Source organism: Lithobates pipiens, unplaced genomic scaffold, assembly GCF_037356315.1.
Source record: "Lithobates pipiens isolate NorthernLeopardFrog02 unplaced genomic scaffold, aLitPip1_a1.2 Scaffold_10, whole genome shotgun sequence".
Taxonomy (NCBI): Eukaryota; Metazoa; Chordata; class Amphibia; order Anura; family Ranidae; genus Lithobates; species Lithobates pipiens.
In genome coordinates, this window is record NW_027507686.1 from 210,555,496 (window position 1) to 210,574,197 (window position 18,702).

The 18,702-nt window shown below is 38.9% G+C and overlaps 1 protein-coding gene across 4 annotated transcripts in view; it reads left to right on the plus strand.

Annotated features, from left to right (window-relative positions):
• The window catches only part of KIAA1549L (KIAA1549 like), a 282,999-nt gene that overhangs the window by 90,908 nt on the left and 173,389 nt on the right, over nucleotides 1-18,702 (plus strand). For 3 of the 4 annotated variants that reach the window (XM_077460906.1, XM_077460908.1, XM_077460907.1), the window contains exon 1: nucleotides 12,792-18,702. In XM_077460906.1, coding sequence (XP_077317032.1) covers nucleotides 13,068-18,702 — 5,635 coding nt within the window. In that variant the 5' untranslated portion in view covers nucleotides 12,792-13,067. Of the gene's footprint in view, nucleotides 1-12,468; nucleotides 12,751-12,791 lie in introns of those variants that run through there. The other variant, XM_077460909.1, reaches the window with a different exon arrangement.

The following is an 18,702-nucleotide window of genomic DNA, read 5'->3' on the forward strand; positions in this document are numbered from 1 at the left end:
CCCTTCGATTACCCCTGATATTAACTCCTTCCCTGCCCTGTGTCATTAGTACAGTGACAGTGCATATTTTTAGCACTGATCACTGTATTAGTGTCACTGGTCCTAAAAAAAGTATTACTTACTGTTCAATTTGTCTGCTGCAATGTCGCAGTCTTGCTATAAGTTGCAGATCGCTGCCATTACTAGCGAAAATAAATAAAAATTGTGTTAATCTATCTCACAGTTTTTAGACGCTATAACTTTTTTGTGTAAACCAATCAAAATACATATTTGCCTAAATTGATGAAGAAATTCGTTTTTTTTCCTTTTTTTTATTGGATATGTTTTATAGCAGAAATAAGAAATATATATATATATATATATATATATATATATATATTTTTTTTTTTTTTTCAAAATTGTCTGTCTTTTTTTGTTTTATAGCACAAAAAATAAAAACCGCAGAGGTTATCAAATACCACCAAAGGAAAGCTCTACTACTGGGAAAAAAGGGATATACATTTTATTTGAGTACAGCGTCACACGACCACGTAATTGTCAAAGTAACGCAGTACAGTATCGCAAAAAGAAAAAACGCCTGGTCAGAAACGGGGTAAACCTTCCGGGGGGCAAGTGGTTAAAGAGTCACCTATGGATAATTTTAGGCTAGGTAGGTTTGTCACCATTTCACAGGTGTGCGCAGTTTTAAATCTTGACATGTTTGGTGTCTATTTACTAAAATTGCAGCAGTCCTCATTTTATTCTCCAGAGCCTTTGCTTTTAGAAAATATACAATATTTGGGAGTTCTAATTAATTTTCTAGCAAAAAAAATGCTGATTTGACAAGTTTGTGAGAAATGTAAAAATACAAAGACAAAACTTTTTTTTTTTTAGTTTTGGATAGAGTGGAGATAGATTAGAACACCTGTCAGTTATTTTACTGTCTGTGCCCACGTTAGGGAGATTCCCGTTCTCTGTGTGTCCTGTTTACCATTATCATTGAAAGTGAAAAAGAATCCCAAAATTTGGGTTGTCTCTAGAGAAATAATAGAGGAGAAATCTTCCAATAGGGAGGGACACTAGTGCGGAATCCCCAAAGGATTCCCTTAATTTGCAGGGATTTCCTCTTATTTGCTGTTTTGCCTATGGGGCAGGAAGTGAAGTTAAATCTCCCCAGTGGGACACAGATGGCAAAAAATTGACTGGCAGGGGTTTTAACCCTCCCTTACTCCCTAAATTTTGCCTATAGTTCTAATTTATAGTTGCCCCAGACAGCAAGTGTTCATTTTTTTTATTTTTTTTTAAAAGGCGAGGCAAAATTGCTGTTTTCCTGGTAAAGTTCAACAAAATCACTCGCTTAGCCCTATTACAGAGATTGAAGGCCAATTAGAACTCTGCAGCAAATGATGAACAATCCCCACCTTTTTATGAGTTGCCTTATTGTCGATTGGAAGGTTACAAATGGTTATCAGAGTATTGTTTGTTCACAATAGAATTTGTTTCTCTCTGTAAAACACATTATTGAACATTCTCATAATTACTTGCACTGTTGAAAAAAAAATTGCTGCAGTAGATCGACTCACTTTGTAACTTTGTTTCTAAGCAGATTTTCCTATAAAATAGAATTATGCAATGTCTGATACCCTATTAGATCTTTTTTAAGCTCTTTGTTATGCCAATGAGGAGCCCCCCAATGGCTGTAACAGCTAATGCTTGGCTTTTCAGCTGAGCCTCAAATATCACCAGTTGGCACTCCATATACAGTTTTCCCATGGAGGGTTGTACTGTGTGCCTGGGTACTGTGGCTTCTAATGAATTCCCTGTATAAATACACAGAGAACTTATATACCATTCTCATCCTCCCACCACAGTGCCTAGAGGTGGGGATGGTGTCCTTGCTGGAGTACCAGAGACTTCCAAAGAACCGGTGAGGGATCAAACGTTGTTACACTCCACCCAAAGCAAAGAAATGCATTTTGGGAGCAGTTCTTCTCAAATGTTGGCAAATTTTCCAAGTGCCTGGTATAGTACAGATTCGTTTCAAAATATATTGCCTTCTTCTGCAACAATTCCACATGCAGTGTTACAGACAGACTTTGATAAATAAGCTTTGCTTCTGTCTGAGATAAATTGGCAGACAATTCATCTGTCATTTTCTGGCACAATCGTTTGCAGCAGATGGCGTTACAATACCTATTCAGGCAACAATTTTTTACTGTTTTCATCGAAACTCAGAAATTCCATAATTACGGTAGTGAAAAGACTGATTCGCTACAAAGCCAGTTAAAAGGGCACTGTTATGTGGTTGATGAAGAGGTAATGGTTCTGTGAATGGCACATTCCGAGGAGGCAAAGTCATCTAGGAACCAGAAATATCATTAAAAATAAAATTGTACTGGAATGCATTAGTAGACATGATGGACAGGGCTTAAGCAGATGTAGGTAGGGTACAGAATATGCAGCGGCAATAATTCACACAGTTAGGTGCAATGTAAAATTTGTATTGAAGTAATGTTGCAACAGTTCTCAACAAAGCCAGTAGGAAGGCTACCCAGGCGGGTGCACTCCGAGTTTCCAAGAACATGAAGGAGCAGATTCCAGCCAGACTGACAGCATCTGTTGAGAGGGGCAGAATGTGGCCTGTTTGTTTCACACCCAATCGTGAAAGTATCCACAACTGATATGACCCTACCCTTTCTCTCCTCATCAGGAACCTTTTCCTGGTGCTAGTGCTGTTTCTCACAGTCAGTGCATTTGTCCCTACTCTACCAACTCGCCAAATGCACACCAAACCTGGGAGCCAGGGCCTTAAAAAGGCTCTGCCTGATCCAAGATGGTTGGTACTGTCAAGTGCTTGATGAAGAGGTAACGGTTCTGTGAATGACACATTCTGAGGAGACAAAGTCAAGTTAGAACCAGAAATATCACTAGAAATAAAGTTGTACAAATATGTGCCTTTGCTTAGGATAACCTCCGCCCGTTAACCACGCAAATAAAAGGCGCTTAGCATTAAAGAATATGCTTTCTACCTGGGAGTTGTGGAATTTTAAGCAGCTGTTCTAAAAGGTATTAAATCAATAAAACCACTAAAAAACATTAAACAAAAATCTGCAAGGTGGATGGATAAATCAATTCACCCGTAGAAAAAACAGCGCATAATACTCAATAGAAAAAAAGAAAATTATATGCAAATTGTGCTAGTGCAACCTATTGTTCTATGGAAAGAATATTTCTATCTTCCCAAATGTAGCCATACAATCACAATATTGTCCATGAACACTGTCCATATATCTAAATTGTACTGAGTACGTAGGATAGTTACAGGGAACAAGTTGAAACAGGATATCTATTTCAGTCCATCAACAGACCATAAAATTGAAGGCTAAAACTAAAACAAAATGTCCTGGTATAAATCAAGAGGAGTGTACGATGCAATCCTTCCTTAACATGAAAAAACAGTGATCCCGAATTTGCTGGGGTACAATCTCAAGACTGAAGTGACCCCCCCTTAGTAATGCTCTTACCAGATATGCCTGGTTACATAGGCTCTTCGAAAATAATCCTCATCCGCTCGATTTCATCCGGTTCATCTGTGCTAGGTAATACACGGTCGGATGTGCTTGGTTACACGGGCTCTCAGATGTTACTCATCAGCTGGATCCCATCCACTGCATACACGGTCGGATGTGCTTGGTTACACGGGCTCTCGGATTTTACTCATCGGCTGGATCCCATCCACTTTTTTTCTTTTTTTATAAGTGATCACATAATCTCTGTTCCCAGCTGCACAAGACCTGCCAGAGCTGATGAGTAACATCTGAGAGCCCGTGTAACCAAGCACATCCGACCGTGTATTACCTAGCACAGATGAACCGGATGAAATCGAGCGGATGAGGATTATTTTCGAAGAGCCTATGTAACCAGGCATATCTGGTAAGAGCATTACTAAGGGGGGGTCACTTCAGTCTTGAGATTGTACCCCAGCAAATTCGGGATCACTGTTTTTTCATGTTAAGGAAGGATTGCATCGTACACTCCTCTTGATTTATACCAGGACATTTTGTTTTAGTTTTAGCCTTAAATTTTATGGTCTGTTGATGGACTGAAATAGATATCCTGTTTCAACTTGTTCCCTGTAACTATCCTACGTACTCAGTACAATTTAGATATATGGACAGTGTTCATGGACAATATTGTGATTGTATGGCTACATTTGGGAAGATAGAAATATTCTTTCCATAGAACAATAGGTTGCACTAGCACAATTTGCATATAATTTTCTTTTTTTCTATTGAGTATTATGCGCTGTTTTTTCTACGGGTGAATTGATTTATCCATCCACCTTGCAGATTTTTGTTTAAAGAAATAAAGTTGTACTGGAATGCATTAGTAGACATGGTGAACAGGGCTTAAAGTGGAAGTAAACTCCCCTATCGTTTTCAGCCAAGGAAGCTGCCATCTTTGCCTCCGTTTAATCTTCAACTGCTATGGTGCTGCACATGTGATTTGTTATGACACTTTAAGGGCATGTAGGTAGGGTGCGGCATATGCAGCGGCAATAATTCACACAGTTGGGTGCAATGTAAAACTTGTATTGAAGTAATATTGCAACAGTTTACAACAAACCAGGTAGGAAGGCTACCCAGCCAGGGCACTCCCAGTCTCCAACAGTGCGAAAGAGCAGCTTCCAGACAGACTGACAGCATCTGTTGAGACAGGGACAGAATGTGGCCTGGCCATTTTGCACCCAATAGGGAAGGTGTCCAGAAGAGATGCGACCCTACGCTTTCTCTTCTTATCAGGAACCTTTCCCTAGTGCTAGTAGTACTATTCCCAACAGGCGGTGTACCTGTCCCTCCTGTACCAACTTGCTAAATGTACACCAAACCTGGGAACTAGGGCCTTAAAAATGGCCTGCCAGAATCCAAGATGGTAGCCAGAGTCACTTGGGGCAACAGCATCCAATTGGATTGTTTCCCCATTGACCCAGGAAACCATAAAGGGACCATGTTCCTCGTGACTTCTTCTTCAACTGCAGTGCCGCTGCAGTGGAGAAAGTAGACTGCACCTGCCAACAGAGAGGTACCGTGTTTTGCTGAGAATAAGCCCGGGTCTTATATTCATTTTGGCAATAAAATACACTGTAGGGCTTATTTTCGGAGTAGGTCTTACCACGTAATCTGCTGTCTTCCCTTCCCCTCTCTCCCTGCCTGACAGGAATGCCCAGTGTGAACCGAGTTAAAATGCTTGCAAAAATCCTATAATCCACTCTATTACAGTAGTATATAATGTACAATGGGTGTGTTTCTGTAATATAATTGTGCCAAATGCCTACGTTATAGAGCCGCTCTGCACTTCTGTGACCCGCCAGAGCTCTCTCTGCCGCATTTATATTACAGAAACACATACATTGTACATTATATTCTACTGTAGAATAGAGTTGATTATAGGATTTTACAAGCATTTTAAACTAGGGCTTATTTTCGAGATTGGGCTTATATTGCAGTTCTCCTGGAAAATAATGCTAAGTCTTATTTTCAGAGTAGATCTTATTTTCGGGGAAACACAGTAATCAAAATTGTCATATTTTGGTATTTGCAAAAGAATACTCAAAGCCCATTTTGGAATGCTGAGCATTCTACTCTAATCCAGAAGAGTGAATATATAGAAATGGCTTGGAGAATGTTTCTTTATTCAAAGATGCTTTGAACATTGACTGCTGCAATCAAAATCACTGTGCTTCAAGGTTTTACCACTCCTATTCATCACGACTTTTTATGAGAATGATCAAAGTAAAGTGTAAGGAACCATCATTGGTAACTTGCACCTTGGTGGATTGACTACACAAGCCTTGAAGATGGGAAGCATTTTTCCCCCAAGACTTGTTGGCTGTAGTTGCTGATTTTAAACATTTCAAAAAGTCCTCTAAGCCAGTTGAACTGTTGTACCAGGAGCTTCTCTGTCTACACACATGCACAGAGCAGGATGCCTTTTGAGAAAGGACCTTTTACAAACAATATGTTTCTGTCGAAGCAGATCCGTGATGTACGTGATCCCTGTTCTGGTCCTAGGAATGTTTACAAACAATATGTTTCTTTAGAAGCAGATCCGTGCTGTACGTGATCCCTGTTCTGGTCCTAGGAACTTTTACAAACAATATGTTTCTGTAGAAGCAGATCCGTGATGTATGTGATCCCTGTTCTGGTCCTAGGAACTTTTACAAACAATATGTTTCTGTAGAAGCAGATCCGTGACATACGTGATCCCTGTTCTGGTCCTAGGAACTTTTACAAACAATATGTTCCTGTAGAAGCAGATCCGTGATGTACGTGATCCCTGTTCTGGTCCTAGGAACTTTTACAAACAATATGTTTCTGTAGAAGCAGATCCGTGATGTATGTGATCCCTGTTCTGGTCCTAGGAACTTTTACAAACAATATGTTCCTGTAGAAGCAGATCTGTGATGTACGTGATCCCTGTTCTTGTCCTAGGAACTTTTACAAACAATATGTTTCTGTAGAAGCAGATCCGTGATGTACGTGATCCCTGTTCTGGTCCTAGGCTTCTATCTCTCTACAGGCCTCCTTTAGTGCCATCATATGGCGCTAGTCTTTATCAAGCCTTAAAACATGGCCCTTGGTGCATTGACTACACAAGCCTTGAAGATGGGAAGTGTTTTTTCCCCCAAGACTTGTTGGCTGTAGTTGATAATTTTAAATATTTCAAAAAGTCCTCTAAGCCAGTTGAACTGTTGTACCAGGAGCTTCTCTGTTTACATCCTAGAATTTACCATCATTAGTAACATATTAGTCTTTGTACAGGATAAATGTGGTCACCTCCAAGAAAAGGGTCTGCACAGAGTAGGATGCCTTTTGATAAAGGAACTTTTACAAACAATATGTTTCTGTATCTGTGAAAGTTTATTAACAGCTTTTCCTGAAAGGCAGGATTAGCTTTCCCCTCATCGCTGAGAAGGCAGAACTGTGTTATTTGTTTCGCAGCGCTGACTTTTATAATTAGTAATTATCAGAAAAAAACAATTAAGTACTTTCTGAACATTTCCACAATCTTGGGGCCATTTTGGTAATTGTCTAAATTAGTCTCAGAAGGAACTTCAAGATCTTCTGCCATGTACTAAAGCATAGAGACACACTGGTGTTAATCTTTATTTACAGGTCTGACAGCGCCGTGCCATAACACACTTTGTATTAATCTTTAATTGCAAGTGTAAAATGCAGACCGCAGTTCAAACACCAGACAAGTGGAAAGCAGCTGTAATCTCTGACCCAGATGAGCTTCAGCCCAGAAAGAATTTATGCTACATCGGGAAAGATGCATGAAGATTGCGAGAAAGAAAACTAAGTTGTCCATAGCAATCAGTCCAGTACTTGTACAGTATGAGCCTGATTTTGCACCTCTAGAAAATAAACCCCATTGTGAACTCAAAAGTGGGGTATGCCTGTGTGTGTGTATATATATATGTGTGTGTGTATATATATATATATATATATATATATATATATATATATATATATATATATATATATACTATATTAACAAAAGTATTGGGACACCTGCACACATGAACATGATGACATCCCGGTCTTAGTCCATAGTTGGTCCAACCTTTACAGCTATAACAGCTTCAACTCTTCTAGGAAAGTGGTCCACAAGGTTTAGAAGTGTGTCTATGGCAATGTTTGACCGTTCTTTCAGAAGCGCATTTGTGTGGTCAGGCACTGATGTTGGACAAGAAGGCCTGGCTCGCAGTCTCTGCTCAAATTCATCTCAGAGGTGTTCTGTTGGGTTGAGGTCAGGACTCTGTGCAGGCCAGTCAAGTTCCTTCACCCCAAACTCGCTCATCCATGTCTTTATGGTCCTTGCTTTGTACACTGGTCCAAATCATTTGGTGGAGGATTGTTTTTCAGGGGTTGGGCTTGGCCCCCTAGTTCCGATGAATGGATCTCTTAAGGCGTCCGTATATTAAGACATTTTGGACAATTTCCAATGCTCCCAACTTTGTTGGAACAGTTTGGGGATGGCCCCTTCCTGTTCCAACAAGTGCACAAAGCAAGGTCCATAAAGACATGGAAGAGCGAGTTTGGGGTGGAGGAACTTGACTGGCCTACACAGAGTCCTGACCTTTGGGGTTAATTAGAGCAGAGATTGTGAGCCACGCCTTCTCATTACATCAGTGCCTGATCTCACAAATGCACTTGTGCGTGTAAAGGCAGGCGCCCCAAAACTTTTGAAAATATATATATATACACTTTTTTCTGGGTTACTTCAGATGGGACTTCTTTGTTCTTTTCTTCCTTTGGCAGTTTCACAACTTTCTGCAGAATTCCTCCTGTCCAGGGGCAGTGCCTTGATATCATGTGCCAGAATAGGTTTGGTACTGCATCACTAGATTGGTAACTCTGCAATAGCACCATTTACTCACTATACGCAGATGCAGGCCCCTTTAACTCTATTTCCCTCAACTCCCTTGGTTTCTGGACAAGCCCAAGGAAGATAATTTTCTCGGCTTCCCTCCTTCAGCAGCTCTGAAAGGCCATGCCTGATCAGATAGAGGTAATTGGACAAGTGATCTGCAGCCAGGTGAGAGGCTCTCCACTGACAGAACTGGTGTGCAAACACAAGAACAAATGGGGTATCAGGATTCAGATTGACAGACTGAGGACACCCAGTGGCATAAATAAATGACTGCAGGGCAGCTCCAAACTGAATATCAGTAGTGCAGCAAAATCTTTTTGTTTACTATTATTCTACTATTCATTTTTTTTTTCTTAGCTAGCTTTAATTTATTAGAAAAGCTTCACCTGCGTGGAAGGTTTTAAATCACCTCTCAGCTTTGTAGATTTAAAAGAAACAGTATCAGAGCGGCTCTTCTGCTGGAGTGAATTATTTTATGTGAAATGGCTAAATGTGTCTGCAGCTTGTATAGGCAAGCTGTCGTCATCAAGTAGGTTTTGGATCCTACTGCTTTTAAATGGGTTCAGATCACAGTTTGACCACCAGGAAAGATAATATACTATTAGGATGTACACTTTGTCAGACCCGCTGTAGAATACCTGAATACCAATGTTACTTGAAGATTTTCATTGTGGGAAATTGAAAGAAATAACTATAAATATCCTTTGAAAGAACAGGCATGAATTCCAATTACAAACATTTCAAATGAATATAGCTTTAGCTCTACCATGACAACTGGCAAATAATGACCTGTATGGCAGAATTTGTGACGTTTATCTGCAATTGTAGCTATATGACTATGACTCAAAGTGCCATCAAGCTTGCTAACCCGCCTTCAAAGAGGTTTAAAGGGATGACAGAAATATGGAATCTGCTGTTGCCAGGAGCATCTTATGCAAATTCTGGATACCGGGCTGCCCCTGCAACAGTGCTTTTAGGTCAGGAAAAGTCAAAGCTCATAATTTACATACTGTTTTTAGGTCACTGGATAAGAAAGAATTGAAGCCACTGGATCGACATTAAAACCAGGGCACTAGTATTTTCTGCTACAATGTATTTTATTGAAATCTAAAAGAGAAAATACCACCACAATATTCCTACGCATTGGGGTATAAGCAATAGACAAATCGTAGAATAGCAGAATAGAGTAACATAGAATGTTCAGAAGAAAATCCAAAAGACATGCAGGTAGGTTAATTGGCTTCTGTCCAAAATTGGCACTAGTATATGAATGGGGACCTTAGATTGTGGGCTCCTTGAGGGTAGGGACCAATGTGAGTGTGCAATGTACAGGGATAGGGGTAGACACTCACTCAGGTTGAACTGGATGGACTGGTGTCTTTATTCAACCTTACTAACTATGAAACTATGAAACTATGAAATTAACTGTCAAACAACAAAAAACAAGGCGGAAATTAAAGAAAGAGAGGAAGCAAGGCAGAAGAAGGGAGTTCCCCTAAGCTAGAGGGCAGGCAAGATTAACCAGGAATACCCAAACTGGCCAGGGGAAGAGTTGTAAGAGTGAAAGACCACCATGGAGCCCACACTTTGAGGGACTTTGGGTGGGAGTCATGGAGGATATTGGTCATCTTTTCAATGACTATCTTGGTCGTCAGGATGCTCTTCACTTCCGCAAATGGAACAGTGGGTTTTTTCCAGGCCCTGGCTATTGCACACTTGGTGGTGATAGATAGTTAAGTGGCTGCTGCTGATAGAAGAATTGGACAGTGAAGGAGTGCTAATTTGGCATTTCTGCAAATGGGTATATGGAAGAGAGTGAACAAAAGTCCAACAACCCTCAATCAGAATCCGAATAAACTGGGGCAGGACCACCAAACACGAATTTCATCCTCTCGCTGACCACAACCCGGGAAACATAGTTAGCAATGCAGGCTGGGACCTAGTACCAGCGGAGGAGGCCCTTTAGGCAGCCTCTAACGTGACAGCATTAAAAGAACATTTCAATATAATTGACCAGGCTTTGCTCCCACGCTACTAGTGTTTTCAAAAGGGGAAATCAGCTATGGAAGGATGCTTCCTCAGTAAAGTTCGTAGTAACTAATCATATTCAACTAGGCTTGGCCTGTAATTTTCATAACATTTCATCCCTCAGCCTCATCCCAATGGCTTCCTCTGTTCAAATGAGGGTCAGGAATAGGGATGAGCTGAACATCCCCCACCCCCACTTCGGTTTGTAGCAGATCATGCGAACAGGCAAAAAATTTGTGTGAACATGTGAACACCGTTAAAGTCTATGGGACACGACAGTGAAAAATCAAAAGTACTATTTTAAAGGCTTATATGCCTGTTATTACCATAAAAAGTTTATGGAGACCCGGGTCCTGACTCAGGGGACATGTATCAATGCAAAAAAAAGTTTTAAAAACTGCAGCTTTTTCAGGAGCACTGATTTTAATAATGCTTAAAGTGGAACAATAAAAATGAAAAATATTCCTTTAAATATCGTGCTGGGGGGGGGGGGGGGTCTCCTTAGTCTCCCTGCAAAATAGTGCATCCTTCCCCTTGTTCATAACAGTACCACTGCTTACAACCTACAACCTACTTGGTAAGTGGTGAAATATCTTCTGCATTAGAGAACCAATTAAAAATGACTACTACTAGCTATACAAGGATCTAGAAGATTAATGAAAACTTTTACAGACATGCGTCTCTGTACAGGATATATAATATCTTTATTTCCAATATAATATATGTGACTCACCAATGAATGGCTAATGAATGGTAGTTATTTTTGCCCAAGGCTAACTTTTTAATCATTGGTGACCGCTGGAAGATTTAAAGGGCAGCTATCACAAAAAGCTATTACCTAATTGGTGGCTTCTGTCAACACAAACACCTTTCGTTTTTCAAGGGTTTTGTACCTCCTATTATTATTGATTATTTTATTCTTACAGTTGTCACTTATTGAGCTACTTCATGTCGCATTCAGGCTATTTAGCCTTTTTAGATCATAAGCTGAATGTATAATATTGTGGAAGTCTTTCCTGTTCTCCATCTGGACATGCCAAGCTATCCTTGTTATCCTGTGGACTCAGCTTTTGGCATTGTGTCACTTATGTAAAATAGTCAGCAATGGCAGTGACCAGCTGCTTACCATTTGGTCTTGAAATGCTTAGATCAGAGATGGGCCAGATTTTTTTCTAAAGTAGCAACATTCCTACCATTTGTGGAATAGTAAGTACACACCATGGATATTGTTAACTTTTTCAATTTATTTGAACAGGCAGACTTTAGATCCTAATTTAAACAGTACCTAAATAAAGGGGATATATTTAAATACGGTAAATCATACATACAATTTACATGGTGTATTCATTCTCAAAATCATAATCCAGAACTAGACTACAGTATATGAATATATATCACAACAAATACAGGCCACACCAATTATCATTCTTTTTGCATAGTAAATAAAATATGTTCAAAGTGTGCCCCAGTGAACACCCCTCCGCGCCTCTTGGACCAATCACCTTATGGTTCTAAATACTAGTATTATAATACTTAAAAAGAAGCTACTTATTTTAAAACAAATCTGAAAAAATGCAATATTAAAAAAAACACCAATAAAAGTCCTCTTAAAATATTGCAGCAGCGCCTTCTTCTCCACCTTTAAATTCAGACTTAAATTCTCATAAATAGTCAATGAGTGAAGTACACATATTAGTAGGAGAAAAGTCTTTTGTTGTGCTGTGTATAAAGCTTCCACCAAACTTCACCACGTGCGGCAGAATCTCCCCTTAGGGGATACATATTATTGATTGTCTGGTGAGTGTATCCCCTAAGGGGAGATTCTGCCGCACATGGTGAAGTTTGGTGGAAGCTTAAAGGTAGCCGGAAAGCGCTGCTGCAATATTTTAAGAGGACTTTTATTGGTGTTTTTTAATATTGCCTTTTTTCTGATTCTTTTTGCATTTATATTTTATATTTATATTTATATTTATGCTTCTGTCGGCAACCGCAATTTAAAACATACAAATGTGCTTGTCATTACAGGTTTAACAACGACAACAGATGAAAGCATCTTAACAAGTGAAGTGTGGCCTTCTGAAGAACCGTCCCCTTTCTCTGCAACGGGTGAAGTGCTCAGTGCAATGGAACAAACAGCAGAGACTGGGAATGTTAATTTTCATGACAACACTACACAATCCAGCATTGATGTCAAGGATAATTTCACAAGTCAAGCTGACAATGTACAGGACAATACAACAGTACAGTTGGGGGATAGCAACCCTTCAGAATCTTCACCTTTATCTTCACTCCAGCCTACAGACTCAGGTCTAAGTGATACCAGCACATCACCCCTATTGATGTTCCCCTATTCAGCATCCTCATATCATTCCATTCCTCTTTCATCCTCATCACCATTGTTATCATCATTGCCAAACCAGTCTTCTCTGTCAGATAGATCTTCCACTAATGTGCCTTACACTGACATAGAAGGTTTAGTAGCATTAGGAACCAATGAGCAGGAAACATTAAATCAGGACACAGTTACAGATATTATACATTCTACCTACATTCCAACCAGCAATATCTTGATTCCTCAAACCACCAGCTTACCAGGAGACACAAATTCACAAACAGGGGTGCTTATGGAGGGTTCTACAACTGTAGAACTTACTTCTAGAGTTCTATCAACAAAACCATTTATAGAGGTAACCAATGTAGAGCAAACCTACAGTTCAGTGGAGCCAACGGCTACAGTGTATACCAGTACTCCAGTAACACCATCTATAGAAGCCCAGAGCATAACCAATCTATCTGTAACTATAGGGCTTGAAAACACCGCCACAGATGTAAGTACTTCAGATTCAGAAACTGGTACATCTCAAACAACTATCACCTTAAATACCAGCCCTCTAACTACCAATCAAGTTTCCAAGTCTTCAGCAATCATGGATTCTTTGAATACCCAAACTATAGAAACACACATTTTCACTGAGATAAACACAGCCAGAACCAATAAGGAAACAATTTCAGAAACTTTAGGTATAACGGTAACCACACCTTTCCATTACACTACCACAGAAATTGGAGAAACCCAGGGGCTCACCGGGACAGAAAATGAGTTGAGTTCAAATGCTCAATCAGATGTCTTGCAATCTACAACTCCTCCTGAGCTACACACAACTTCAGAAAGTAGTAATGAACTACATACCTCTATAAAAGGTCCTATGATAAGTGGGGTATTTACATCTTTAAGGACATCACCAACAGAGCAGTCTTCAACCTCCACAACATCAGAATACACATCAAGCTCATATTTTTATATAGATACTGTGTCGCGCACTATCCAGCCAACCACAGTTTCAAAGCTATTGTCTGTTGAGACCATGGCTTCTGCAACAGAGTTAACCAATTCTGAGAGTGCCATGACTATCGTGGTTGCTACAGACAATGTTGACACCACTTTTTCAAGTACATCAATAGCTTCTCCTGTCATGTTGACATTATTGCCTTCTCAGTCAAGTGAAGCTAATACACACAGCAGTGTGACCAGTTCTACATTTTCTCCCTTAGTCAGTTCAACAGCTAACTCAGATATCACTGAAAGTATTACTGAAGAAAGTACCTACTTTTTTGGTGTTTCTACCAACACCAAGTCAACAACATTAGCAAATATTGTGTCATCGTCAATATCTTCTCATACTGAAGAAGAAATTACATCTAAGGTTAGTATTGAACAGGATACAACTGCCAATGCTTCAACTGCTGTGACATTAACAGACGATACAACAGTGTCTACACCAGGTGCCATCCAAAATGAAACAGCGACCTGGAATGTCACTGAAATTCCTAGTTTCACATCAAATATCTCATCAATACCATCCTTTACAGAGTCAGCTACAGAAACATCTTCATCTATCACAACATTTGTGACCAGCGCCCCTGGTGACAACACAGAGATCTACCCAACAGATTCAACAGGTGTCACAAACAATCCAACAGTAAGCGAAAACTATACAGTCTTTATAACAGCAATAACAAATGTGAAACCCATGACCAGCAACATGTCACCTTCTGATGAATTGACTACCAGTGCTAATAATATTGTGGACCCAAACACCAATGAACTGATAACAACATTACCTTTAAGGCAAACAAATACATCACCTTTAACAAATGCTATCAGTGATAGCCTCACAACTTGGGTTATTCCAGATGTTTCTACCAATTTGTCAACAGTTGAGGTGAGTGCATCAACACTGACCACTTCAGAAACAGTGTCAGAAACATTTGCACCTTCTATGTCCACAGATATACCTAGTATTGAAATGCACACAGAAAGTCCATACTCACATACACCTGTTTCCAATCAAGAAAATACAGTTTCGCTATCAACAATGACAGATTTTGGAACCTCAACAAACAACACCTTTATAACTACTTCCAGTCAAGAAAGTACAGTTTCTTTACCAACAATGACAGATTTTGGAACCTCAAAAGACATCTTTTTAACTACTTCCAGTCAAGAAAGTACAGTTTCTTTACCAACAATGACAGATTTTGGAACCTCAAAAGACATCTTTTTAACTACTTCCAGTCAAGAAAGTCCAGTTTCTTTACAAACAATGACAGATTTTGGAACCTCAAAAAACAACGCCTTTTTAACTACTTCCAGTCAAGAAAGTCCAGTTTCTTTAACCTTGACAGATTTTGGAACCTCAAAAAGAAATGACTTTTTAACTACTTCTAGTCAAGAAAGTCCAGTGTCTTTATCAACAATGACAGATATTGGAACCTCAAAAAACAATGACTTTTTAACTACTTCCAGTCAAGAAACTCCAGTTTCCTTATCAACATTGAGAGATTTTGGAACCTCAAAAAACAATGACTTTTTAACTACTACTAGTCAAGAAAGTACAATTTCTTTATCGACAATGACAGACTTTAAAACCTCAATAAACGATGCCTCTTTAACTGATTCTAGTCAAGAAAGTCCAGTTTCTTTATCAACAATGACAGATTTTGTAACCTCAAAAAACAATGACTTAACTACTTCTAGTCAAGAAAGTCCAGTGTCTTTATCAATAATGACAGATATTGGAACCTCAAAAAACAACAACTTTGTAACTACTTCTAGTCAAGAAAGTACAATTTCTTTAGCAACAATGACAAATTCTGGAACCTCAAAAAACAATGACTTTTTAACTACTTCCAGTCAAAGTCCAGTTTCCTTATCAACAACGACAGATTTTGGAACCTCAAAAAACAATGACTTTTTAACTACTGATAGTCAAGAAAGTACAATTTCTTTATCAACAATGACAGACTTTGAAACCTCAAAAAATTATGCCTTTTTAACTAATTCTAGTCAAGAAAGTCCAGTTTCTTTATCAACAGTGACAGATTTTGGAACCTCAAAAAACAATGACTTTTTAACTACTTCTAGTCAAGAAAGTACAATTTCTTTATCAACAATGACAGATATTGGAACCTCAAAAAACAATGACTTTGTAACTACTTTTAGTCAAGAAAGTACAATTTCTTTATCAACAATGACAAATTCTGGAACCTCAAAAAACAATGACTTTTTAACTACTTCCAGTCAAAGTCCAGTTTCCTTATCAACATTGACAGATTTTGGAACCTCAAAAAACAATGACTTTTTAACTACTGATAGTCAAGAAAGTACAATTTCTTTATCAACAATGACAGACTTTGAAACCTCAAAAAATTATGCCTTTTTAACTAATTCTAGTCAAGAAAGTCCAGTTTCTTTATCAACCGTGACAGATTTTGGAACCTCAAAAAACAATGACTTTTTAACTACTTCTAGTCAAGAAAGTGAAGTGTCTTTATCAACAATGACAGATATTGGAACCTCAAAAAACAATGACTTTGTAACTACTTCTAGTCAAGAAAGTACAATTTCTGTATCAACAATGACAAATTCTGGAACCCCAAAAAACAATGACTTTTTAACTACTTTCAGTCAAAGTCCAGTTTCCTTATCAACAATGACAGATTTTGGAACCTCAAAAAACAATGACTTTTTAATTACTTCTAGTCAAGAAAGTCCAGTGTCTTTATCAACAATGACAGATTTTGGAACCTCAGAAAAGAATGACTTTTTAACTACTTCTAGTCAAGAAAGTACAATTTCTTTATCAACAATGACAGATTTTGGAACCTCAAAAAACAATGACTTTTTAACTACTTTTAATCAAGAAAGTTCGGTTTCTTTATCAACAATAACGAATTTTGAAACCTCAAAAAATGACACCTTTTTAACTACTTCCGTATTAACTTCTAATCTTGGTACAAGTATTGAACAAAATACTATTGCGCCACAATTAACCACAAAAGTTGATGAAATAACCACCAGTAATCTGATCACATCGCCGACTATTAATGAAATTAGCACCGAAGACTCTGATCTTACATCATCATCACATTTGTTAAACAGTCTTACAACATCTTTCTCATCCCCAACTAAAGCTACTAGTGCTGCTACAACTTTTGTGTCTACCTGGACATCCAGTGCTACATCTGAGTCTGAAGCTGACACCATCACAGAGCATAATACCAAAAGCAGCGCAGTTTCTAGCATAACAAAGACTGAGCCTGGGACCTCAACCTCAACAGGATCTTCGATGCCTTCTTTTTCTGAACTGAGCACCTATCCTAATACTGATGCTGAGCAAAGTATCCCAACAGCAGTGTCAGATGTAACATCAGTGGCGACAACCCCAATAAATATATTAACATCAGTCACTGTAGTAGATTATAATACTGAAATATCTACTACAGCATTGCCTAGCACATTAAACACAACAGCATTTTCTTCTTCTCAGGGTGCTTACACGGATGTTGTTGAAACATCAACACAAGCACATATACAGCCAACATTAACTACAGAGGTGATATCTGAACCTGCCATTTATACCTCCACAAACACAATTACAAAGTTGCCAGATATATTTTCAACAGTATCCTCTTTTCAGACAAGTTCCACAAGTTCTGCTGAATCACAAACAGAAGACTCTAATGAGACAGTTACATATAACACTGTTACAGCAGCAACACAGATTTTGCAGACATACACTCAGCCAAGTCAGCAATCTTATTCTAGTAGCAGAACAATTGCACATCTTTCTATGTCAACTCAGACTTCTCTATCCCCAAGCATAACATCCAGTAGTAAGCAAGAATATATAAATCAGACAAGCCAAGAAACTTCACAAAGCACCATCAATAAGACCTTCTCCACTACGGAATCTTCAGTATCTCAGCCAACATCCGGAAAATTGATAGAGCCAGAAGCTACTTCTACAAACACCTATTCATTATCTCCTACAAACCCTACAAACACGTTAAACTTGACTCTTAGTTCTGAAAGCATGACATCCTCAACACACATGCAAACGACTGGAGGTAATATCACAATTACTCAACATAACACAACAGACACAGCTGAAACCTTTACATACTCAGGTTCCACATCACATAGAGAAACATTATCTACAGTCACTGAAAGTATTACTAAGGCCATTTCAAACACTATGCCTTCAACTACATCCCATTTGCCATCCCCATCCATAACATCTCCTTTTTCATCAACCTTTCCATATAAAACTGCAATTGTTCCAACAAACATATCTGGTTCTTTCTCTACAGTCTCTACTATGTCATCTTCTGCTGAGGTTTCAAGTGTTTCACCTGCAGGAAATGCAACTAAAAACTTTACAACAGTGCCATCTTCTTCTTACATAACTCACACGGTCCCCACAAGCCATGCATCAGTAGCAAACACATTGTTGACGGCTATGATTACAAGGACTCCACAAGTTCAGACATCAAATTTTGTTACTTCAAAGCCAACTAACTTTACAATAGCAAATCACACAACATATACACCTGTAACCGTTGTTCCTCAAACTGCAGTGACAAGTAGTACAGTATTAGTGCCACCTTCAAGTACTAACACTGCTACTTCTGCTACTAGTACTACTACACATGCACCTACAACACATGTGCCTACTACAATCACTGCTACCACTCTTTTAGACACCAACACTACGCCAACTGCTCACACTGGAAGCATTACTATATCAACTGTAACCTCCATAGTGATGTCCACCAAGACAACAAAAGCTCCTTTGGCGCCAGTGTCAAATGCTACTACTGTTTTGAGCACAATCCTGAGTACCATACTTTCTACACCAGCAACAACACCTGTGCCATTTGGATGCCAGCCCTCATCAGAAACTATGATCAGAACAG